We start from the raw sequence: 26,696 nt of genomic DNA, 5'->3' as shown, positions 1-26,696 counted from the left end.
TCCCCCAATCTGCAAGTATCAAAAAGCCCTAATGCAGGCTACCGCATAAGTTTTTTCCTTATAATATTTATGGATGAATCGATGATTCCTGTTAAGTTGTATCACACCTGTGTGCCAAGGTTTGATTTTAGCCCAAGTTCAGTAAATTTATTTTGTCAAAACAATTGGTATCTTGAGCATTACTGAGCCAACAGGACATCAAAATAAAAAGTTGTCTAAAGTTAAAGGCACAGTACATTAACAAACAAATGATCCTCAGTCACAAAATTATAAATGCAGTTTGGGATGGGGGTTGGGAGGGGAGTTAATCCAAACTACAGCAATGAAGTCTTCAAACCACCTTCTGAACAGGGCTGCTGATTGTTCCTTTCAACTCTTCATGTGACCTTGAGCTCCCTTAAAAAAAAAATTTCAGTGGAGAATCACAGCTGGTAATGTACTGCGAGTTCTTGAAGCTACACAAGGTATAGTCTGGCTAAGTTACATGTGGTTTCCATATTAGCTTGTTTGGCAGGGTGACCTACTGCAAAGCAGGTTCAGTTACCCCACCAGTCAACCCCCTGGGAGTTATAATTTCCTCCATATCCATCACTGTTGTAAAAGCCTCCATAGCCACCTAATGAAAGATTTAAAACAGAGAAAAATTAATTAAGTCATCCACTGTTTAATACAATCTTTCCCTTCTTTAAGTATTTTGATGTAAAATTATAGAAAGCAATCTACAGGGCCGAACTTCCCAATATTTTAAATTATGCTTTGAAAAAGATGGAAAAGAAAAAAAACCCTTCCCAAAGATATGAGGTTAAAAATAAACATTACCTCCACCAAACCCTCTGCTGCTGCCATGGCCGCCTCCACCACTGCGGCTGCTGCTGGCGCGGCTGCTGCTGAAGCTGGAACTGCTGGCACCACTACTCTGTCGATAGTCTCTGGCACCAAATCCTCCACTGAATCTACTACTACAAGGACAAAACGTGTTAGTTCACATAAAGATGAAATTTCGACCACAACCCAAATCTTGTTAAAACTTCCCAATGACCAATTTCTGATTTTCCAATTCAAACAATTCCATCCAGCCCTATCTTCCCTAATAGTGATTTTTAAAAGGCCTTAGCTATGAAAAGGCTCACATCAACTTAATGTCACTTAAATAATCTTGAAAAGTTAACCTTGGATATAGCACCCATCCCCATCATTATACACCATCTGTAACTCACCTTTTGGATCGTCCACGGCTGCTACCCTTGTAGTGATGTTCATAAGCCATGTTTTCTAACCAAGATGGCACTTCTTGTTTAGCTTCAACAAGAAGATCCAACAAATCCTTGGTAATATTTACGTTCCTCTCATTAAAGAATGATGTGGCAAGGCCTAAAACAGTTCCCAAAAGTACATAAATTAAGGTCTTCCATAAAGTAGCACAGTATTACTTTCATACGAGAGTATTAAGTAGAATACTAAAAAAAAGAGCTAACTATTTGCTATTTAACCAACTCAAAGTTCTTTGAACAAACCCTGACTTTTCCTGCCACTTCTGCTAAGATATATCTTAATCGCATTCTTTGAAAATAGGAGTTCTTCTAATAAGATCCTGAAAGTTCTTTGCTGCAAGAATCACACTGAAAACCAGAAACCACCACACCATCAAGTAATCACACACTTACCAAGGTTTCCTACACGTCCTGTACGGCCAATGCGATGTACATATTCTTCAATATCACTGGGCAAATCAAAATTGATAACATGTTTCACATTTGAAATGTCCAGTCCTCTTGCTGCTACCTAGAAAATAACTTCTGTTACATATGGTCCATTTAAAAGAAAGCAAATAGTTGAACATGGCGACCTTGAAAATAAGATTATATTATACATACTGCTGTAGCCACTAGAATCGGGCTTTTTCCTGAGCGGAACTGGTGAAGAGCCTCTTCTCTATCTCTCTGAGATCGGTCTCCATGGATACTTGTACAGGCATATCCTTCATGGTACAAGAAATCCTCTAGAGAATCTGCACCCTTTTTGGTCTCCACAAACACTAAGGTCAGTGAATCTTTGCCTAAAGTAAAATATTACAAGGTTTCTGTCACTAAGAGTGGCTTGGTTCTCTTTGCAGCACTTAGTAAACTTGCAAATAGAGGCAATTAAAATAGACCGTTTTCAAGAGAATGTTTTGGATGAGGAGGAAAAGCAATAAAGGTGATCCAAATGGATTTATTACCTAAGCCACCAGAGTGATGCTAAAATTATACCTGTTGCATTTAGAAGGTCAAGCAGAAATGACCGTTTGTCTGACTCTTCCACCCAGACTACTTTCTGTGTGATGTTCTCAGAGGTAGAGCCAACTCTTCCTACAGCCAGAAAGATATACTCATCCAAGAAATCACGAGCAAGCATCTGAAAGAAAAAAAAATATATTTTATTATCTATTGAGATAAACAAATTCCTAAGTAAATCAGATTTGCAGCATCAAACAATACCTGTATTTCCTTCGGGAAGGTAGCACTAAACATCATAGTGTGGCGAACTCCCTTTGGTGGCATAGTATCTTGTTCAACGATTCTACGTATTTGAGGCTCAAACCCCATATCCAACATCCGATCAGCTTCATCTAACACCAAGTATCTGCCATGAAAAAAAAAAAAATCCAGTTTAGAATTAGAGGAGAAAAGATAATTTTAATGTAGCTGTTTCTATAAGCACAATTAATTACTCATTCAGGTAGTTAAATTCCTCACACCACACAATTTGACCCATGTACGTGAGACACAGCACAGGATCTTTGCCACTAAATAAATGGTCCAAGATAGTACACACCCAAATTAGCTCTTATACTTGACTCTGGTCCCAAAGTCTGGTCATTCTCAGACTACTAAAATGTCACTGATTTTTCAACATTAAAATTACAAAGAGCAAACTTTTTGGAAAAGCTGGAAGACTAAAATAAATCTCTTCTCCATCTTAAAATTTATGGACAAGTTCCAGAAAACTAATGGCCAGTAATTTTTAAAATTAATGCATTCCACACATTTAAAAATCAACATACTTGCAGAAGTCTAATCCAATCTTCCCTCTTTCCATCATATCCACTAGACGTCCTGGAGTGGCTACTAACAAGTGACATCCACGTTCTAAGTCTCGAATTTGCTGACCAATATCAGCACCACCATAAACCACGCAAGGACGAACTCTAGATCGGTATGAAAACTGTAAGCAAAGAAAATTTTATCAACTTTAAGGCCAAGATTTTTACGTGGTCATAAAACACTGCATCAGAATCAATGAGAAAGCCGATAATCTCTGAAATGCATACTTACTTTCCTGGCTTCCTCATAGATCTGTACAGCCAATTCTCTAGTTGGTGCTAACACCAAGGAGATTGGGTATTGTTTGCGGCGCCCATACCTTCCATTTTCCTAAGAAATAATCTATAAGTTAAACTCTTAACATCATTTTTTAAAGGTCCATTACACATAATTCCCTTCTGTAATTCACTGATTTTACGTAAAAACTGTTTCTAATTATATAGGTTAGAATACAAGTCTTACTGTCATTTAGAAAGCTTTCTCAGCAGCTACCTACAAGGTTCTACAATCATTTCCCATTTTATATAGAAATATTTACCTTCATGGCCCTCAAAGCCTCGCCTGGACCATCAGAATAAATCTGACTCAAGATGGGCAAGAGAAATGCTGCAGTTTTTCCAGACCCTGTTTAAAAGAAAGCATACTCATTTAACCACAGAAAAACCTGCTTATTATTTTTGAATATATATTGGTAGATGACTTTTTTTAACTGCCCAACAACTTAACTATTAATTAGCAATTTTACTTTATTCCCAAATTAATTTTCTAAAAATTAATAGCTAATTTAAAAAATACCAAGTGACGACTTTGACCAATCTGTAATAGGAGTTAACAAACTAAGGTCCAACCTATATCCTTGTAAATAAAGCTTTACTGGAATATACCTGTGACCAATAATTTTACATATCATCTATGGCTGCCTTCATACAACAGCAGAGCTGAATAGTTGCAGAGACCACATGGTCCATAATCCAAAAAAATATTTTGTTCATTTACAGAAAATGTATACCAAACTCTGGTCACTCACAATGTACTGGTTAGTATTCACTTCTTCGCATTTGTGCAAAGAGAGCAGGAATTCTGTCTCAAAACTGGTGTCAATTTCAATTTCTAACACTTCCTTGTAGGTACTGTACATACTGATAATGTATAAAGGATGACATTCTCACTCTTCCATAGGGAAAGAAAGATACGTAATTATTCAAGTGCCATATATTTTTATTGGGAGAATCTTATCTCTCTTGCAAACTGGCCAAATTCACACAGATAAAATAAAGCCTGTTCTCAACTGAGAGGCTGTAACTATCCCCATTCCCAAAAGATGGGAGGTTAAGGACCCTTCCCTTGGCCACATTCCCATGGATCACAAGCTATTCTTATCCTTCTTATCCCAGATACAATAATTTATATAGTGCTAACTTTCCCACCACTGCAATCACAATAACCTATCCCTGTTGCACCAATATCAGGGTCATGACTTTCTATAGGCTATCCCCAAGACACCCTAATGGAAACACTAGAGGTAACACAGGATCCAAAGGGCTAAGACAAAAGAGATACCATCCAGCTACTCCTTATCTATATCAAAGTATACCAGTCAGGCTACAAACAGGACTCAAGCTTCCTCGTGAAACTTAGATACTCCATGCATATTTTTTGGGTATTGGTTTTATGAGAGGAAGCAGAGTTAAGGTATTCTGGACAACTTTTTACTTTATCAAGTCTGCTTACCTGTTTGGGCACAAGCCATCAAGTCTCTCTTCTCTTTGATAATAGGAATAGCATGCTTTTGCACTGGAGTTGGACGAGTGTAGCGAGTAAGCTCAATGTTTCCCATAATAATCTCTCCCATCTCAAGATCACTGAACTGTCGAGAAATACATCAGGGTTAAATAGGTAGAAATACAACCTGGAGCCATTTTGCTTTATACAAATACAATGGGGGAAAAAACCCTATCAACCAACTTGTACTTTAGTTTACAGCTGCTTTAAATAAAAGTTATCGTGTTACATTTTGAGGGGGAGGGGGAAAAAAACAACAACACCCCCTAAGCTTAACCTACACTGGAAAAGTTTTCAGTTCCTCCCATGTCTGACCCATTTTCTATTTCAAATATTAGTAATGGTAACATTGAACTCAATCTCCCCCTTTCCACAAACCAACGAGGCAGGCTTTTAGAGTAACTTTAAAAGATTGTTAACACAACGCAGGCGTGGTCTATATAGGCCTTTAGGAAGCCCATCCCATCTTGATGTGCTGTGAAAATACTTACACTTCCCTCTGTCTTAAAGTATTTTGCTGTCAAGCAAAATTACTTACACTTTCAATGTGTGGAGGACAGTTGTTGCCTGTTGCCTCAACTGGAATGTCATCGTATTTTTCAAAGTTAATCCCGGTGTTGCCTCCAGAAAAAAGTTCTCTGAAATCAGAAGATCGGTAAGTTTATTTGTTATACTAGCCAATAAGGCTTCATCACAATTAACATACATTTCAAAAACTTACTGTTCCAAGCGTTCACTTGGCGGGAGTGGTTTTGACCAATCATCTTCATCTGATTTGTCACACCAGCGACTGTTTCCACCACGTTCATATTTTCCAAAGCCACCTCTTTCACCACGGCTGCCAATGCTGTCATAGTCACCTCGTCCACGATCATCAAACCTGAACAGCACAACCAATTAATCAGAATCTTATCATTTAACCATTATCAGATTCCTACCACTACTCTAGAACTGTGCCTGAAGAGAAGTTCATTATGGCTGATTTCAAGGATGTCAACAATCCAGTTCAGGCTTACTCTTTATTTGGCAAATAAGGTCCTCTAACCAGATTGTATCATTTACATAACTTTATTTTCTAAATTCAGTATTCTTCCTTATTCTTATTACACAGGCCTCATACATGTTGAAATTGAATCACGTCTTTATACCTGAAACTAACAAAGTATTGTAAATCAACTATAGTTCAATAAAAACAAACTAGGCTTGGGAGGGGCGGGGGGGGGGGGCGGGGTGGGGAGAATCAGTCTTATACACATGAAACCAGCATATAACTTACACCTTTAAATATTCTCATCCAAATATTTCTAGTGGTAGGGAAAAGAGCAAAGTATCACACCAAATATCAATTGTCCCAGTTATATCAGGATGCTACTTAAAGGACAATTCACCTGTGTGACAAACTTTGGATAAAAAGGTAGAAAATAATCCTTACCTGAATTAAGATGTTTTTAGTTTTAGGCCTGTTTTCGAAAAATCAGGACACAGAGGACTAACCACAGCTATTAGGCGCATGAGGTCAGTTCACCACACTTGTGTAATCAAAAATATAAGGTGTTTAAAAATTGTCATATAAAATATCCATGAAAATGTCAACCAAATTAGGCCATTCACTAAAACTCTTTTAAGTAGAATATGTAAAACTAGAGAAATATAAAAATAACTGATTTCATTATGCCAAAAGGAAAGTTCTTCTAATCTAATTCTTGAATAACAAGTTCAATTTAGTAGACCTCTTACAGTTAAAAAAATACATAAATACGATTAAACAGACAATACTTAACATCCAAGTAGGTGGTCTACTAAGGGGAAAAATATCATGCTTAATGGTCAGAGTACAAATCAAAGACCAATTTCTAAATTGCTGTATTGTACATGTAAAAAAGGCAAGAAAATAAGAAATCACTCACCTTCCCCTTGATCCACTTCCACGATCACTGAAGAAACTAGACTTCCCTCTTGAATCACTACGGCAACCAAAACTGCTGTATGCATCCTTATCTTTACTAGAACTCCACCCTGAACTGTCTTTATCATAGAATCCTTCAAAAGAAAAAAAACCGCAAACCCATTTTATTATATTATTTAGAAAACGACAATACTTTAAAACATGTTTCCGAATCTGAAGCCCTCCACTGACTATCCCATCTCTGGACCAGAGGGACAATGGAAATATTCCTACCACAGCACTAGAATATACTGTGCACTAAACAAAGCAATTGACAGTCTGAAAATGTTCTGAATGAATACCACTTCTAAAAGGTCAATAGCTTTGCCTGTAACACAATTTTTATGGTATTGTTACATAACCATCACAATTTAACTTCCATTCATTTTATAGGTGAGTTTACTAGGAGTTACCATTATTTCAATGTCTCTTAGAAGTGACATTCATTTAAAACATTAAGAATGTCAGTTCACTTGGTTTAATATAGTATTTCTTAGTTTCAATAGTAAAAAGTTTTAAGAACAGTGCTCTGTTCTCATGAAGTACATACTACCAGATGAGAATTAGGAATATAATAGAAAAAAGGAAAATCCTCATCCCTACGCAACTCAGTGTAGACAGGTTCCTAGAGTACAGCTATAAACATTCAGTAAGAGGGGATGACAAAGGTGTAAATTATCCCAACAGGTAGACGGTTTAAAGACAAGTAGAGGGTTTAACTAGCTTCAGTGACACTTCATTAAACAGTCAGAGATATAGTTTGTAAGTTAAGTTACTTTCCTTCCATCTCCTGCCTCTACCAGCCAGGTGATCAAGTCTTGGCTACCAATAAAGAGCTGAATTAGATTTCTAAGATCTCTTTCAGCTCTAACTCCTATATGATACCGCCTCTCTCCCTGCTTTGATTCCTGTCATTGCAACAAAGGGAGAAAAGCACTAAATATACATGGGAGTCAATTTCAGCTAGTGCATTCTAAGGAATGAGAACCCATGACGGTTAAGACTCTACAGTAAATAAAAACAATGATATGATAGCTAAGAAATTATAACACAGATTTTATATTCCATGTATTGCCAGGGACAAGTGAAGCTAACACGGACTGCATATGGATATGGAGAAACGACAGCAAACCATGTGCTTCTGTGGACTCTCCACCCTTCCAATCCTGCCTTCTTTATCCAGTATCTTCCCTCTTCTTGACCTTGTTTTCCTGACCTTCCCCTTTTCCTCCAAATCTCAGATCACCTATTTTATGGAACACACAGCACCCAAACAATTGTCCCATAATATGAGCCATCTACTAGTTCTCTGTCACTTATTTACAAAGTTAATGGGAAAAGACCAGCTGTTGTGATACCTTTTAGATAAGACCTTTCAAATGAAGCAGTTAAGGCAAGGAGATGAAGCCAGAGAATCACTCCCATCTATTGGGAGCGTGCCCAATGCTTGTTAACTATTCCCCAATAACCCCATCTTCATTTTGGCACCTCTGCAAGACAGAAATAACTGGGTTGTCATCACTATGCAGCAGTTTGGTTTACACAGTAATGGGTGCCCAATCACCTTTTTCAAATTGAAATCATGCTGTGAACGATTACAAACACAGGTTAAGCACAAGACTAGTGAAATTGTACAAAACTATGCCCTTGGCCTCAGAAGAGTTTGACATAGGAAATGCAGTTTTCCACTGTCTGACATTAGATGAGTTTTTCCAAAATGAGTAAACCCTAATACCTGAAACAGTTCTGCCAGTAGCAGGAGGAGCACAATGTTTACAGACTTCTCCAGGTGTCTCATTTTCCCTAGGCTCCAACTTCTAAATGCAGCATGAATTAAGTATACCAAATTGTTCAAAGGACTTACCTTTAGTAGCTTCTCTGTTCCTTAAGTGAGGAGGAATATAGCGCCCTTCTAAAAGAAATTAACAAAGTTAAAACTTCATATTCCATAAAACTTTAAGTTAAAGCTTTCTGGCCAAAATTTGCGCTATTAAAAAACAGTCCTGGAAAGAAATTTTTTAAATCTATAGTCCTCCAGTCTGACTATGTAGTTGGAAATTGAGAAGTGGGGGAAAAAACAATCTACTTTTAAGGCTTCCCTGGTGGTGCAGTGGTTGAGAGTCTGTCTGCCGGTGCAGGGGACACAGGTTCGTGCCCCGGTCCGGGAGGATCCCACATGCCGCGGAGCGGCTTAGGCCCGTGAGCCTGGCCGCTGGACCTGCGTGTCCGGAGCCTGTGCTCCGCAACGGGAGAGGCCACGGCAGTGGGAGGTCCGCGTACCGCAAAAAAATAAAAAAATAAATAAAAACAAATTTACTTTTATTTTAAATGGGTTATTGCTTTAATAAGTAGAATTTTAAAAGGGAAAGGAGAACAGGTTTGACTTGGAACCTAATAGTTGAAATCTACAAATACATAAATTTAACTTGTCACTAGTGGTTAATTTAATACAATATTTTAAAAGGCCTGCTATGATTTCAGAGAATTGTTACAAACTAACAAAAGAGTTACAACGTTAAGTATTACTACAACAACGTAACAAACATTAATAAATTATCTAACATGTAGCACAAGTGTTACTGTAACAACCTAAAAGTAATAAACATGTAACTAGCCACTAAAAGGCTTTTTTGTTTCTACCCTGGTTAAGTTCCAAGACATAGAATACATATGTAACATGGGAAAGTTGCAAGAGGGAGAATGATTTCAAGGAACTGAATTTTAAATCGAGACCTGCAGAGTTTAAGGAAAATCAACTGTTTTTCTGTATGCACAAGAATACAGCCTAGACAATGGATGAGAATCAAAAGCAAATAATGTATATACCCAACAAGTAAAGTCAACTTGCTTTAATCTGCAATTTAACTTTTTCACTTCTGGGTTGAATTATTAAAGATCTCTATTAGAATGGTTAACTCCTAAATGATTCTTAGCATGCCAAATAAAGTGAAATTTAAAACAAATACCAAGTAACTGTGCCCAGTGAGGTCCTTCTTGCCTAAAAATGAAGACATGCCCTTTACTATGCAACAAAGAGAGCTTGAAGAAATGGTGCTTTCAGACCTTACATACAGCCAATACACATTTTTTCTTTTTGGTTAATAGGGTGGGAAGAGACCTGAGCTGAAGCAGGTCTATTGCCAATAATAAACTACCAAGATCCCATACACCTTAATACTAATCTCTACCAAGTATCCAAGAAACCCTTTTAAGGAAAAAAAAATTAAATAAAACTTCTATATCTAACTTCTTTTCAACAGAATACAACAATTCAGCATTTAAAATCCTAACCACCACCCCAAGATTCATTATGGCCTCGTTCTATTATTTTTTTAAAAAATATTTATTTGGCCTCACCAGGTCTTAGTTACAGCATGCAGAATCTTTAGATTCACTCTAATAGTGATATACACATTCCCATCACCTTTAAGCTGGGCTCAGGATTCATAATGGACACAAACCCTTCTAGAGATAATTTGTGTTTTGTAAAAGGTCCTTAATGATTGTTTTCATTCAAGAAAACTACTCTGTTTTGTTATCAAAAGACCACAACACAGGACTTCCACTGCAAGAGGCATGGGGGTTCCACCCCTGGTCAGGAAACTAAGATCCTGCATGCTGCGCGGCGCGGCCAAAACAAAACAAAACCACCCCCCCAACCCCCCCACAATGCTACCCACCTAATTCTTTACACAGTAAAGATTGGCAGGGAGATTCTTAAATTTTAAACAAATCCAACAAAATATTAAGGTATTAAAGCTCTAATACTCAAGTAACAGCATTGTAAATCAACTGTACTTCAATGAAATAAAATTTTTTTTAAAAGCCCTAATTATTCACAGTAAATCCATAAAATGTTTTACTTACTGCTGGCGGTACTTCCTCCACTCTGATTATCAGAAGAGTTCAGGTCTAGGCCAGCAAACTAGAAAAGAGTTATTAAACTTTGGTTAGCAGCCCATGTGCAGAAATATTACACTAAGAGAAAACTAGTCTTGCTCTCTAGCATTTACTAGCACTAGTTGTCCTGTCTGCCTCACCGGGGATGTGAAACTCTTAAGGAGAATGTGACTAAGAATGTGCTTCGAAGACAACTAAGCGGTAAGCAAATGCAAAATACTTTACTACAGTACTACTGTATATACTGCAGAAAGTACCACACCAAGATGGTGGCGCTATCCAGGAGAAACTGGGTCCAAATTTAACTCATTCATTCAAAATGAATCTTCCCTGTAATGTTTTCCATAGTAAAAGTTCAAGAAATTTAAATTATTTTAAAATGTCAAATAGTCATTGGATTCATTTTAGCTCCAAACATTTGGAGACAAATGTTTTCAATGCCACCAACTTTCTACTTGGAATTATTTTAAACCTACAAAGCACACCTGAAAAATGTCAGAAAAATTTTATCGACCATGTCATAGTTCCTTTATCCCTAAATACTGCACAAATATTTTAAATTAGGGTAGCACGCTTCAGAACAAAAATTAATATAACCACCACTTACTGAGCACTACTAAGCACAAACCTATGAAGTAGGTACTTACTTGTTCTCCCACTTTCACAGTTAAGTTCAGAACACTTCGAACATAAATGGCACAACTGGCATGTAGTGTCCTTGATGAGTAGGACACATTTTACTGCCTTTATCTCCACGTCTACCCGTCCCTTTACACTGGTAGCTCAAAGCCTCAACATTCTAAAAAAGAGATCTATCTTCATCGCATTCTGCAATAACAAACTATTTACAAGCAATAGGGGGAAAACTGTATGTGCCAAAAGCAGTTTCATTTTTTTAATGTACCCAGTCACAGCACTATTGCCACCTGTTTGCAAAGGTGATACGCTGTACCATAACGTTTAAGTCCTCTGTTAAAAGCTCAAGGTTATACTGTCAAATTGCAAGCATCATCAATGGAGGCACTGAAAATTGGAAGCAGATGCTAAACCTTGAAAAAAAAAATGAGTTATGGTAAGGCAGCTCATTTCCTAATTTCTATCAGCAAAAACGCAGTCATGTTTTCTCTGCACTAGTTATCTCAGCAATTGACTGATACTTTAACGCACAATAGTAACACTTTCTTTTTGCACTTGTTGCCGTACGTTTTGTCATTAATTTTACACTTGGCAAACACTAAATGCTACTGTAAACTGTTAGGATTACGTTATTGCAATTTTCTCAGTTGTGAATTAGCTTGCTGCTTAATTCTAACGACTCTGCATACTTCTTCCAATTATTTCGATTACAAATTTCATTCCTACCTAGAATCTTAAATACAGCACTACCTACATGGTAAATGTTAAAACTGGGAACAGCCTATGCTCTTGATAACAGATTTTTTATGTCTCTGCTCCATTTAACATGACGCGTCAGCAATTTGGAGGATTCAAACTGATTCATTAATGGAAAAAATGCTCCCCCCCAAAACAGGTCGTTAAGTCCTTAAAAACTTATTATACACGACTACATTAAAGTCTATTGACAATTCATTTGCGTCACTCGACTTCGTTTCAGAATTTCGGAGCTCGTGGTAGGCATAAGTTTACTTAAAGGCTACAAACGTCGCACTGAAGAGCTTCTCTGAAGCGCGGTGCCACTGTTGCTGAGGGATGCTGACTCCCTGCCACCTCAGCCCAGAACCCCTCCTCTACCTCTAAACCCTTAGAGGAGGGCGTTCCGGGTAAGACGACAGACCCGGAGCCGCTGACCTATTTCAAAATTTCAGTCCACAAGCAGCAACAAGTCAACAACAAAATTGTTTATTTCTCCCCAAGCCACATTCCGGGTGTTTTTCCCCTGGCCGAGTCACTAATCAAACGCCCGCATCAAAGCGTCCTAACCCTGAGGACGCTCGTACACTCCGTGGCGCCCCCCCACCCCCCAAAACGACGCGCGGCCCTGGGCTAAATCGCCACACAGTGACTATGGTGAGCATGTGAAGCGGGGCGGCCGCAAACCTCCCTGACGTCTCCCCACCGCCTTCAACCACGAACTCCAGAGCCCGGCGCCACCGCGACGCAGCGGCCCATTCTTCCCTCCCTCCCTCCCTTCCCCCCCTCTCCCCCCTCCCCCCCCTAATCTGCGTCACAAAACTTTCCACTCCGGAAACGCGGCCTCACGGGCCGTGGCTCCCGGCCTGCGGAAGCCGGGCTGGAGCGAAAAAGACCTGCGGAAGGAAGCCCGGGAGGAACAAGATGCCCATCCATCCCCGTTTCCGGGCCCTCGACGGCCCGGCCTCTCCCGCTCGTGGGCCGCAGCGCCGCCCAGCCACCCGACACCACACAAAGGAGGCCGCCGCCATTACCCCGCGCGAAGGCCACCCCCCGCGCCGCCCCCTCCCACATTCCAGGGCCGCGTTCCTCCTCCCGCTCACACGCGCGAACACACACACACACACACACACACACGCCAACGCCGCTCGGCTCTCTGACCGGAATCCGAGCCGCGCACGCCGCGAGAGCCGGAGCCCTCAGGACCAGAAAGGTCCCCATTCGTGAACCACCGCGCCGCGCCCCCCTCCCCCCACCCACCCATGGGTCACTAGTCAGTCGAGGTTCGCGCGTGCGCGCCTCCGCGCGAGCGCGCGCCCCCTCCCCCTCCGCCCGCCTGCGCACGCACACACAAAAGCCGCCATTGTGCTCGGACCGGGGACAATACCGCGAGCCAAATAGGGGCCCCAGCGACAACCACAACTAGCATTCCTGTCACCTTCCCGTTCCCCCACAGCCCTGGGGCATTCACACTCACCAGCCCGAGGGACCCAGCAAATGGGAACTGAGGATACCAGCTAGCACTGCGCCACAAACCATGTTAGGTCAGGGGAGGGAATTCATGCAGCAACAACCCTGGTAGGCTCCCTGCGGCTCACCTGCTGGTCCAGCCCGAGCGCATTTTCCACCGCCACATGACTCATCCCTGAAGAGTACCGAGAACTCGGAGTCTTCCGCTGCTGAGCTAATGTGTTTGGCTCACCGCAAAGACCCTCTCACGGGAGAACTGCGGCTCTAAGGCGCACGGCGCGGCCACGGATCTAATATACCCGCTGGAACGGCTGCTACGTCAGCACGTAAGACGTATGCCCTCCCTCTCACACCCACACTCCGGCCGCCGCTACGACTTCTGCCTAGCTACTGCGCTCTCGTTTAGTCCTAACCTCGCGGGATTTCCTAGTCGGTCGCGTCCCCGGCTCGTCGTCCTACCTTGGCACTGAGAGCGCCAAATACTGTCCTAGTTCGCTTGAGTTCCATTTCCCCTGTCCTCCGCTCTTACCCTAGCCGAGGTCTAGGAGGTCTCGAGATCTCGCGAGAATTCCTCGCCTCCCGCTTTCCGCCAGCTGGGATACCTTAAAATCTAATCCATGCCTTTTCCCCTTTTTTTTCCGTAACGTCCCTAGTGTTCGCTGTTCCATTGTTTCTTGGGAGCGCTCTCTCCTTTCTCTCTCAGCCCCCCAGACTTGGAGATGTTGTGAGATTTCTCCAAACTAATTGGCCCTAGCGTTTTCGCGGGCAGACTCCCCGAAATCGGAGTTAGGCCGACAGACCCAAAGCCCAGGGGGCGGAGGGTCACGTGACTGCAGGTGTCGAACGCGGAGGCCATTTTGTGGAGCAGGAAACTGGTTTTAAATAGAGTGCTCGGAATCGGGGGAGGAGAGGGGAAAGAGGGAGGGAGGAGGCGGGAGGAGGGGGAGGAGGAGGAGGGGAAGAAAGAGGAAGGAGGAGGGAAGAGGGCGGGATGCTGACCAGGGGAGCGGGGAGAGGAGTGGAGGGGAGCTGGCGGCGCGCGCAGGTGGTGAGACGCTTTACCGCGCGGTTGCCTAGGCAGCGGGGGCACCGCCTAGGAAAGCCAGAGCCCCTCAGGTTCTCTACACCTCGTTGACCCCGCGCCCCCCCCCAAGCGAGAGCGCTCTGGCGCGCGCGTCCCCGCCCCCCGCGGTGAGGAAACAATGAGACCGTCACGCGCTGAACTAGAGTGGGTGGTAGCTCACCCTCCTGAGACCCCAGCCCTCCGCCGGTACGACCGCGCAGTTAGGCCCGTAGTTTCCTCCTACGGGGCCGTCCAGCGGCTCAGGGCCGATGGCCACTGGCGTGGTGCTGCCTCCCTCAAAGCCAGAGGACCCTGGGGATGGAGAACGGCTCTCCTAGGGAGTTGGGGGTGTTTGTGGCTGGGCGCAATCTGGGCGTGACTAAGGAGGTCTACAGCATTATCGGCCTGGGTTCGGGGTGACCCTCGGGCCACCGCAGTGGATAGGGAATGGGAGGAAATGGATTTTTGCCATCGGAGGAACCCCTTCTTCTGATCCCCTCCTAAGGAAGTGACCCCTAGTCCCAGCCTCGGTGCTACAGAACCTTAAATAGAAGAAGTGTTGACTAGTGGATCCGTGGCTTTAAGCGAGCGGCCTCACAAACGTGGTTCTTAAAAACGTTTTTCCCCCTCTCCTCGGACCCTCAGCCTGACAAATAATATACAGTTTTCCACCATCCCTTAAAGGATCTGCTGCTGCCAGAATTCAGATAGCTGGTTCTCATTACGTGATCTACCACGTAACTTCTCTCCCTTTCCAATTTTTAAAATTGAAACTGAAATTCTAACGAGATAGGGAGATAATATAACACTTGTGTCCTGGGCAAGTTGCTTAACTGCTTTGGGTCTCAATTTCCTCATCTATAAAAGGAGCTGGACTACATGACCCTGTGAAAGACCCAACTCCTTTTTGTAACGAATATTTTGTAATGCACCCTTTAACCATACTGAAATAACAAATCATCGATAATATAACCTAAACTTAACAACACACACTTTCAAAAAACAGGACCTAACTGGAGAAAAGAAGCAATTATAATAAAGCGATGTATTTTATGTGAATGCTCCCACACAAGGACACTAAATGATATCTCCCTAGTGCAGTCACAAATGCAAACTGAAAAAGTGTGTTTTCACAACTCAAGTACCGTAAGCAACGTTGCCATTGGTGACCTTATTTTCCAAAATGCCGAATTCTTGGTAATGTTTGAAACAAAACACAATAGTCTTCCCTCAGTTGATACAGTAGTTACATTCCTAGAGAATTCAGTGTATTTATATCGAAACTGGGTAAAAATACTTTTGTTTATATGTAAAATGGTGTTAGTTCTAGGCTTATATAATGATGAACTAGTTTTTCACTTAATGTGAGTATCTGGCGGGTCAATTCTTCGCTGTATGGTACTGTCCAGGATTGTAGAATATCTAGTATGCCTGGTCTCTGCTCACTTCCCGTAGCCCTTGCTAGTCATGGCAACAACCAAAAAAACATTTCCACAGTGCCCCCTTGAGAACTATTACGCTTAATGATCATTAAGATCCGTTTCAGCCCTAAGATTCATGGATTCTTACAGAGTACGGGTGAGGCGCGTTTTTGCTTCCCTTTCATATAGACCAGGGTAAACAGCCTAAAGCTGTGAGTTCTGACAGTTCAAACTGCACATAGCAACGATGGGATGTACTGAGTAGCCAGGTTCTGGGCTTTATTTTGCTTTTGAGTAGAGCCGGTTTACAGGGTACTGCCATGGGAGTACCTAAAAAAATTAAAATACATAGCCGTTTCCTATTTTCAGTTACCCCCTGCTCATAGGCTTACTAAGGTCACACCACCGGGGTGTTTTGTTATTTTGTTATAATTGGAATATCAATTTGGAAAGGAAGCAGGGTAACATAAAGCTTTGTCTTCAAACACATTCATTCTGAAAAAGGTTGGGCGCACTTGAAGTAGCTAAATGAGCCAACTTTCACAGAGCTCCGAATGACTTTACATGCCACTAAGCAGTCATTTGTATATCTTTTCCACAAGCCCGCTTTTGCAAATTTTATTTGAAGGGACCTAAAAAGAGGAAAAGCTGAAACCAGGGAAACTCTTTTCACATGCTCCTTTTCTTACATTCCCAGGCATTGTTAAGCTGGGCACCCATGCTGAAGCAAATATACTATTTGCACCACCCCCATTCCCATCTTCACCCCACCCCTCCATCAAGAGCTCACCAGAGCCTAGGAACTGTAGATCCTTGAACTAGCAGTTCAAATCGCTGCTCTACTGCTTACAAGCTGTGTGACTGGGGGCAACTTATTTGACATCTTAGGGTCTCAGGTTCCTTGTCTATAAAGTTAAAGTAAAAATACTTTCTGCCTCAAAACATGGTTGGGATTCAAGGGCTCATGCATGAAAGGAGTGAGACTTTAGTACATGGTGGATATACTTACACGTCTATCTCCCCATCGTTTCAACTTCCCCAGCAGAGTGGGTTGCTCCGGCACTGGGCTCCCAGAGCACTCGCTGTTCAAGTCTCCACACGTGGCTTTAAGTAAATTTCATCACCACTCTCTGAGACTAAAATAGGCTGAAATCACATTATCCTGATGCAAATAATGTGTCCAAGTAGCTTAAAAACTTGTAGAAAGATAATTATACTAGTCTGCAACTTGAAGAAAAGCAGTAATGAGGAATTCCAAGAGACAGAAACCTCAGAGCCTTTAATCAACTTCATGATTGCCAGTCGTTTTTCTGCAAGGTCCAGGGAGCCTTCTGGGTTCAACTGACCCACACTTCCCTTTAGTGTGGATAGGGGATAAAGTTCAAGGAGGGCGGAACTCCCCTGTAATCAGAACGATAATTATAGGTGTGGAGGTAAAAGCAGTTGCCTACCGAGTCTCCTTTTATGTTTTAAAGTGTAATTGCCTTTTTGAGTGTTTGTTTGTGGCTTAAGATGCAGCAGGTTAAGCTTCCAATGCCAGGTAATTTACAGTAATTAGGAAGATGTTACTATGAAGGTTGATAAAAGTTGTAAAGAGAAAAGAGGAGTCTTAGGCACTAGGATCTTGCTGTACACTTTTATTCTCCAAGGACAAGAGCTGGTACATACAAAACCAGGTTTGTTTTAGACAATTATTATACTCCCAAATAGCAGATCTGGCCTGGAATCTGCTTTCCTCTCACAAAGATGGCAAGGTGAAAAACAAAATTATATTGGAGGGCATCTTCTCTACCACTAACATTGCTAAAAATATTTTCAAACAAAAATCCAGTGTCCTTCTGCCTTCGTTCATGCAAAGTGACTGGGCAGTACAAGGAATAAATAACAGGGAAGCCTTGGGTAGAGGCTCTGAAGTGGAGGGAACGGGGCAAGGAGGCTGCCTTGCTTTGGGAGAGAAGACAAGGAATCTTGGAAATACAGCAAAGGGGGTCACATACTTTCAAGATTCCATGCTGTGTCTTAGGTAATAGGGGCATTTTTAGCAGTTTCTCTCTCAGGTGATGTGGAACTTGGCCATGACCTCACAGATACGGCCGAGTAGCAGTCCTTGTGTTGGAATTACAGTTGTCCCTCTGTATTCATGGGGAATTGGTTCCAGGACCATGCTCAAATACCAAAATTCTCGGATGCTCAAGTCCCTTATATAAAATGGCATAGTATTTGCATATAACCTACACACATCCTCCCGTATACAGGCCGACTTCGGAGGTATTTCGGGTTTGGCTCCAGGGCACCGCGATAAAGCGAATATTGCAATAACACGGGTCACAAACTTTTTACTTTCTCAGTGCATATAGAAGTTATGTTGGGAATTCCGTGGCAATCCAGTGGTTAGGATTCTGCGCTCTCACTGCTGAGGGCCTGGGTTCAATCCCTGGTCAGTGGTCAGGGGACTAAGATTCCACAAGCCGCGCGGTGCGGCCAAAAAAAAAATAAGTTATGTTTCCACTATACTTACACTGTAGTGTATTAAGTGTGCAATAGCATTATGACTAAAAAACAATGGACATACCTTAATTTGAAAATACTTTATTACTAAAAATGTTAACCATCGTCTGAGCCTTCAGAGAGTCATAATCTTTTTGCAATAGTAACATCAGAGATCACAGATCACCGTAACAAATAACGAAACAGTTAGAAATATTGTGAGAATTACCAAAATATGACACAGAGACACAAAGCGAGCAGATGCTGTTGGAAAAAAGACGCCCATAGACTAGCTCGATGCGGGGTTGCCACAAACCTTCAATTTGTAAAAAACGAAATATCTTGGAAGCACAATAAAAAGAGGTATGCCTGTACTTTAAACCATCTCTAGATTACTTATAAAACCTAATACAATATAAAGTCTCTGTAAACAGTTGTAAATACAATGTAAATGCTATGTAAATAGTTGCTGGCACAGGGCAAATTCAAGTTTTGCCTCGGGAAACTTTATGGATTTTTTTTCCCCAAATGTTTTCCATCCTGGGATACAGAACTCAGATATGGAGGGCCAACTGTACGTACTATCCGCTTCCTAAAATTAATTCACTCTTTCCCCTACACCTTCCTAAGAATTAATTCACTCTTTCCCCTGCACCTTCCTACTTAGTGATTATTACTGTCATCCTATAGACGTTGAGAGCTGCTAGGCTTAATCATTTTTAAAGTTTTTAAAATCTTTTCAATGTTTTAATTTTTATTTCTCCAAAGACTTCTAGTTTTTACTGTAATCTTGTGATTTATCATAAATATATACAGTATTTGGTCTTTGACCCTGTTCCCGGCACAGAGCTCCTAAAACCCTAGGAATTTCCTGTGACAAGAGTGATTAAGGGTCTTTTGTTATGTTAACCAGGTGGCTTTTGGACGGCAGCGAAGGCTGGGGGCTGGTTGCCAGAGGAGCCAACCACGTGATTAGAGGGTGGGAACTTTCAATCCCACACCCTCACCTCTAGGGAGGGGAGAGAGGCTGGGACTGAGTTCAGTCACCGACGGCCAAGGATTTAATCCGTCGTGCCTACATAATGAAGCCTCCATAAACAGCCAAAAAGATGGGGTTCAAAGAGCTTGCAGGTTGGCGTGGAAGCTCGTGCCCTTTTCCCATAACTTACCCTATGCATCTCTCCCATCTGGCTGTTCCTGGGTTATATCCTTTTATAATAAAGTGGTAATCTACTAAGTAAAATGTTTCTCTGAGTTCTGTGAGCTGCTCTAGCAAATTAATTGAACCCAGCGTTGGCAGGTGGAGAGCTTGAAACCTCCATTCTATAGCTGGTTGGTCAGAAGCAGAGGTGACACCTGGATTTGCGATTGGCTTCTGAAGTGGAGGAGGAGCAGTCTTGTGGTGCTGAGCCCCTTAGCCTGTGGGACGTGATTCTCCAGGCAGATAGTGTCAGAATTGAGTTGAGTTGTAGGACACCCAGCTGGTGTCAGAGAATTTCTCGGTGGTATGGGAAAAAACATAACATTGTAATTAGAGCCAGAATCCTACTGTCCAACCCAGTGTTCTCTATTAAGAAATATGGAATTGAGTTCTTAAGTAGAACCCCAGACCTTCTATGAATTCTTCCTTCAAATTGGCCATTCTAATGTTATGAAGCAAAAGACTGGGAAGATTCATCCTGGAAATACAGTTTAATTACAGACGGTCTGTGAGTGTCACCAGGCACACAGGGCAAGTGACCCCTCCTGGGATGTGGAGACCAGAAGGGAAGGTGCTTTGGATCTCTTCTTGACATTCTCTGGGAAGATGAAGAGCTGCACCTTCAACTGTTTTCTGTGTCTATTTAGAAGCACTATTCTAATTACTTCAGATGTATTAGCTTGTCTAATCCTTACAGCAGCCCTAGAAGGAAGGTACCGTTCCCCCCCAGTATACAGTTGGGAGGCCCCAGGACTTGCTGTGGTTCACACATAAGGCTGGTGAGGCTAGTGAGTGGTGGGACCGAGTGAAGCCAGGGCCACGCTGTTAACCAAGGCGTCTCAGACCCCTCAAACTCAGCCAGTCCTAAACAGGATTCCTCATCTCCCAAAATGACTTCCTCCTCTGGTCTTTATCTCAGATAACAGCATCATCATTTCTCACACCCAAACTTAGCACCTCTGATTTTTTGACTGCGTCTCATCTCTTCTCTCCTCCCCGCTATATCCATAAACAGTACCTTCCTCCTTCCCACCTTATGCCTCTCAAATTGGTCTCCTTGTCTCACTGCCAAGTTCAGGCCTTTTTTTACCTCTACATCAGTAGTGAGCACCCTTTTTTTTTTTTTTTTTTTGCATGAGTGTCAATTTAAGAATATACATGTTTATAAACTGTCTTTTCCTACTGTATATTCTCCCCGATAATTCGAGCATTGCTCAAGCCTGCTCTTGATTATCCCAGGAACTTCCTCACTGCCTTTCCTGCCTCCCTCTTTCCCCCTCTACCCCACCCTTTACATGTCTGCCAGAGTTTTCTTCTTAAAAGAGTCCTAATGTGCCACTTCCCTGCTCAGAAACTTTTGACACCTCCCTTTGCATCCAAGGTCATTCCCGACCTAGCTCCCATCAAGCTCTCCAATTACATTTTCTCCCTTTCCCCACCATTCCCCACCCCACCTCAATCGTACACAGGTCAGTACCTCCGTGGTTACACGTCCACTGAGGGCAGAGGCAGTGTCTTTCTTTTTTTTTGGGGGGGGGGTGCAAGTAGTTTATTTTATTTGGAAGCAGAAATGAGTAAGTTGGGAGAGGGATGGGGGACATATGACTGTGTGTTACAGAAGTCACTTCTGCAGGCAATGGGGGCCTCTATAGAGGCTTACCTCTACAGAGGTCTCTCTGGAGCACACAGAATTCCACTCTAATTTGCCTGTCAAAAAGACAAGACAGAGACACTTTCTTATCTGTACATCTCCATAGAGCCCAGTGCCTCTTAAAGGTCCTGCTTCACCCAGAAAAGAGATGCCCCAAAGCAGAGACAGGAGAACTGGGGAAATGGAGGGCTTGAACAGTGCAAAAGGGGAGAAAACCAACCCAGAAAGGAAACACATGTGCTAGGGGTTATGAACTCAGATGCCTCAGGGCCAGACAGGTCCTGTGGATGAAGGAAGGCAGCCAGATAGCAGACACAGGGTAGGACGTGGTGAACTGGAGGGGCAACCCCACGCAGGACCAACCAATTATTTCCCTAGGGGAATGCAGGCCCAACGGTGCCAGGTTTTTCCAGAGAGGCTGGCCATCCAGATTTCTGTGTGAAATGCCACAATTTTTAACTCTTGGCAGCTCATTCGGATTATTTCATGTACTGTGTCTGCCTAGAAGGTTTCAGGGCTATTGGTATTGCTCTATTTGTTAAGCTGGGTTGATGGGTACATGAGGGTTTGTTTTTGTTGATCCTTCTTGCCTCATAGATGTTATAAATATCCCTTTCTGTGCATTCCAAATTAAACTGAGAAATCTGTAAACCCTTTATGTGAGTTCACTTGTGCCAGCAGACCACCCATCTGTATCCTCTGCTGTATGTTAGTTTGTTGTTTTGCAAAACTCACAGATTAAATGAAGGCTTGTGGTTATACACCTTCTCTTGAATAATGATTGGATTAGTTAAGTGTTACTTTGTGCTGAAAATAGAAAAAGGCAGCAATGCTGTGTCTTCCACAAGAATTGTTCTGTGAAAGGAAAAATGTTGCAGCTCACCAACTGCCACCCACTCTTTCCTCTCTGGAATGTTTTTGAATCTATCATATGTTACCTTTCATACAACTTGATCTTGAATAGAAGGATATTAATTATACTGCACAAACCAAACTCTGACTCCGAACATATACATGTTCCTCTTTGCAATTTTGATGAAGTCTGTATGCGTGTGTAATGGGGCACAATTTGTACTCAGCATCTAAGAGAGATATCTAAATACTGGCACCATGGAGATCGCGCTGTCTTTGGTTCCAAAACTGTTCAACCTCTATTTTGAATGAAGCAACCATGACCCACTTACAGCCTGGAACAAGTTACTTCACCATTCTGTGTCTCAGTTACCTCATTGATAAAATAAGGATGACGAGAGCCATCTCCTAAGTAGCATGTATATAGGTGGTTGGAAATTATTTTATCTGGGTGGAGGAAGAAAACCACGGAGAGGGGAAAATATTAAATCAAATTATTATTTTCATCATTCTGTTACCAAACCAAACTTGGGTCTGCTCCCCTGCACCAGGTTATGGTGAAGGAAAGTGCAGTGTTTATTGTAAGGAGCCATATAAGTCGTCTGGGCCAGCTAGTGCTGAAAAAACCCGAACTCCCTGATGGGTTTCAGGAAAGTATTATTAAAGGACAGGTGAGGGAGGGAGGTCGCAGGGTATGTGATCTGCTTGTGCACGATTCTCTGACTGGTTGATGGTGAGGTAACAGGGAGGTGTCACAGGGGTTAACATTATCAATTCTTAGGCTCCAGTAGGCCTGGGGGGCTATGTACTCATGGTCATCACGTAGTTAACATATTCCATTTGGTGGGGAGTGTTCACATCTGTAAAACAACTCAGATATTATTATCTAGGTATCACCTCCCAAAGGCCCCACCTCCTTTAGAGAGGAGCTAAAGCTAAGGATATGGGGGAGGCGCCTGCCCCAGGAAGGCCCCATAGGGTCCTGCTTGGTTACAATTCAAAAGATGTTTGTTGAACACCATGATAAGAGCTGGGGGTGAGGGGGAGACAAATAAGTTTAAAACATGGCCTCTGCCATCACAGAACTGGGGAGACAAGACAAACGCACAAAAAGTCATTGACCCGGACTTCCCTGGTGGTGCAGTAGTTAAGAATCCACCTGCCAATGCAGGGGACACGAGATCAAGCCCTGGTCCGGGGACATCCCACATGCCGCGGAGCAACTAAGCCCATGCGCCACAACTACTGAGCCTGTGCTCTAGAGCCCGCGAGCTACAACTACTGAGCCCCCGTGCCACAACTACTGAAGCCCACGCGCCTAGAGCCCATGCTCCGCTACAAGAGAAGCCACCGCAATGAGAAGCCCGCACACCGCAACAAAGAGTAGCCCCCACTCACAGCAACTAGAGAAAGCCCGCACGCAGCAACAAAGATCGAATGCAGCCAAAAATTAATTAATTAATTAGATTTTTTAAAAAGTCATTGACCCAACATGAGGCAGTATGTGGTAAATACCATCTAGACTGTGAGCTCCTCTACTGCAGGGCCTGCATTCTGTTCATCTTGTTAAATGTGGAACGAATGAATGAGTGGTGCCAAAAGTGCAATAGCTCTTCTAAGGAGGAAGATACCATGGTGGGCTAGGAAGTTCCAGAAGCCTTCAAAGTTGGAGCTTGAGTCAAACCTGGAGACATGGATAGGATTCAGATTATCACAGGGGAGGGGAAAGGCTGTTTCTGGTGGGGGTAGCTGTGGGGATGAGGGAGAAGACACCTAGTATGTGGAAACTTGTGGGCTGGGGTGTAGGAATGGCCAGGGAACTTTTGGAAACAGTGAGTTTTAGAAACAATTGGAGGGGACGGTTTGTTCATTCACTCAACAAAACCCACAAAGCAGGAATACAGTGGTGAATGAGCAAGACTACAGTCCTTGACGTCATGGAGCTGGCCATCTGTTGACTATGGTGTTTAAATGGGTGTTTAGAAAAATAGGAGGAGATTAAAAGGTAAGTAGAAAAAAGGCAAGAAGAAAAAAAGAAGGGTAGGGCTTCCCTGGTGGCGCAGTGGTTGAGAATCCGCCTGCCGATGCAGGGGACACGGGTTCGTGCCCCGGTACGGGAGGATCCCACATGCCGCGGAGTGGCTGGGCCCGTGAGCCATGGCTGCTGAGCCTGCGCGTCCGGAGCCTGTGCTCCGCAACGGGAGAGGCCACAACAGTGAGAGGCCCGCGTACCGCAAAAAAAAAAAAAAAGAAGGGTAGATTGAGGCTGATTGTGGAGAATGAAGCATTTGGACTTTATTTTCTAAGTGGTGGAGAGCAACTAAAGATTTCTAAGCAGGGGAGTGACAGGAGGAAGTATTGCATTTGAGATGTAAATCTATTGTTGCTATGTTAGCTGGCACTGCTCTCACAGAATGCCACAGACTGGGTAGCTTATGAACAACACACATTTACTTCTCGTAGGTGCTGGAAGCTGAAGGTTCAAGATCAAGGCACCAGCAGATTTGGTGTCTGGTAAGGGTCCACTTTCTGGTTCACAGAAGAGGGCTTCTCACCATGCTTTCACATGGTGGAAGAGACAAGGGAGCTCTTGGGTTTCTTTTATAAGGGCACTGATCCCATTCATGAGGGCTCCACCCCCAGGACCTAATCACCTCCCAAAGGCCCCACCTCCTAATGTCATCACACTGTGGATTAGGCTTCAACATATGAATTTGGGAGGACACAAACTTTCAGTCTAGAGTGTAAAGGATGGGTTGGGGCAGAGAAGCTGAAGCTGGGCAGCTGGATGTCAAGTGTCCCCATACCAAACTGCAGTAGGAATAGGAAGGGAGAATATAAGGGAGCAACAACCCCGAGGGAGAACTAACAGAATGAAGTATTGATTAGACATAAGAACAGAAAGCATTCTCACGTTTTGAGCCTCAAGTATTTGTCATAATGATAATTTGATCAGGTCTTCTACTTAAAAAATTCTTGGCGGAAAACTGTGGCCTAAACCACGGGTTCAATCCTCTCTTCTCACTTAAGAATCACTAGGTTCCTCCCAAATGTGTCACTGGACATACTCTTCTAGGTAGCTGGGTAGGGAACATCATACTTTACTTGGAATATAGGCCACTGCATTTCTTCGAAGAGTCAGTGCAAAATGAGGCAGCTTGTCATGTGAGTCAAGTCCTTTAAGCTTCTCGGATGAATGTTGCTATATTAAGACCAAGGACTGTTATGCAACAAGACCCAGCTACACCTTTCCTTGATGCCTGAACTTCTCAGTGAAGACCACCTGTTGAACTAACAGGTGTCATTTTATTTTTGAAAAATGTTCACATTCAGGGGTGAATTCTCCATTAATCTCATAGGATCTCAGTTTGAGTATTAGTCACTGGGGGATATAGAAAGAATATTCTAGAAAATGAACCAGTGGTAATTTTCACTAGAAGAATGCATGGAAATGTTTTTACAAAATACACTATGACCTGTATATAGCTAGAATAATAGTAGGATTTCAACTGGTCCATAACTGACAGTCCCTCAGAAACTATATGAAAGAGGCATGCAAGGATCAGCTTTCCCACCTCCCCCTGCCAGAGCACGTGCTCTATCTTGGGCTCCCACAGCCTGCTTTCCATCCCTTACCACATGTCGATGGAAGGCATGTGCTCCATGTCCCCATCCCCACTAGACTGTGAACACTTGAGAGCAACTGTACTTTATACCTTTTCAGATCACTAGTACCTGGCACTGAACCTGGAACATAGTAGGTGCTCAATAAAAACATTGGATGGATGGATGGTTGGACAGACAGATGGATAAAATAGGTACATGCCCTTATTTGGCATGGAATTCAGGGCAGGCCAGGAGATCACTATATATTTTTTTTAACTTTAAAATGAAACCACATCAAAATTTCAAACTTTGCTCTGCCAAAGACCCTGGTAAGAAGAAAATGAGACAAGTTAACAACTGGGAGAAAATATTTACAAATCATACATCTGACAAAGTACTTGTATCTACAATATAAAGAACTCTCAAAACTTAATGATAATAAATAACCCAATCAGAAACTAGACAAAAGACATGAACAGATATTTCACTGGAGAGAGTATACAGATGGCAAATGAGCACGTGAAAAGTTGTTCAACATCATTAGCCATTACAGAAATACACATTAAAACCACAGTGAGATAGTACCACACACCTATCAGAATGGCTGGGGGCTTCCCTGGTGGTGCAGTGGTTGGGAATCCGCCTGACAATGCAGGGGACACAGGTTCGAGCCCTGGACTGGGAAGATCCCATGTGCCGTGGAGCAACTAAGCTTATGCACCACAGCTGCTGAGCCTGTGCTCTGGAGCCCACGAGCCACAACTACTGAGCCTAGAGTAGAGCTCCGCAATAAGAGAAGCCACTGCAATGAGAAGCCCGCACACCGCAACAGAGAGTAGGCCCTGCTCACCGCAACTAGAGAAA

At 42.8% G+C, this 26,696-nt stretch overlaps 1 protein-coding gene across 6 annotated transcripts; it reads right to left on the bottom strand.

Moving 5' to 3' along the window:
- Window positions 1–512: 512 nt before the first annotated feature.
- Window positions 513–13,817, bottom strand: DDX3X (DEAD-box helicase 3 X-linked). Of its 6 annotated transcripts, none has more exons than XM_065900761.1 (17): window positions 13,680–13,817; window positions 10,678–10,735; window positions 8,675–8,722; window positions 6,773–6,905; window positions 5,587–5,745; window positions 5,404–5,503; window positions 4,815–4,950; window positions 3,622–3,707; window positions 3,315–3,413; window positions 3,044–3,204; window positions 2,478–2,622; window positions 2,250–2,394; window positions 1,875–2,056; window positions 1,665–1,782; window positions 1,218–1,371; window positions 820–959; window positions 513–616 (listed from the first exon to the last, which is right to left on the bottom strand). In XM_065900761.1, exons 1-17 carry the CDS (start codon window positions 13,722–13,724, stop codon window positions 537–539), a joined length of 1,989 nt encoding a protein of 662 aa, XP_065756833.1. In that variant the 5' UTR covers window positions 13,725–13,817; the 3' UTR covers window positions 513–536. The 6 variants fall into 6 exon arrangements, with proteins under 6 accessions (XP_065756833.1, XP_065756836.1, XP_065756834.1 ...); XM_065900764.1 differs by having other exon boundaries at window positions 820–953; window positions 13,680–13,740; XM_065900762.1 differs by having other exon boundaries at window positions 820–956; window positions 13,680–13,724.
- Window positions 13,818–26,696: the final 12,879 nt, after the last annotated feature.

This window comes from Phocoena phocoena, chromosome X, assembly GCF_963924675.1.
Source record: "Phocoena phocoena chromosome X, mPhoPho1.1, whole genome shotgun sequence".
Taxonomy (NCBI): domain Eukaryota; kingdom Metazoa; phylum Chordata; class Mammalia; order Artiodactyla; family Phocoenidae; genus Phocoena; species Phocoena phocoena.
This window is presented reverse-complemented; position numbering and strand designations above follow the sequence as displayed.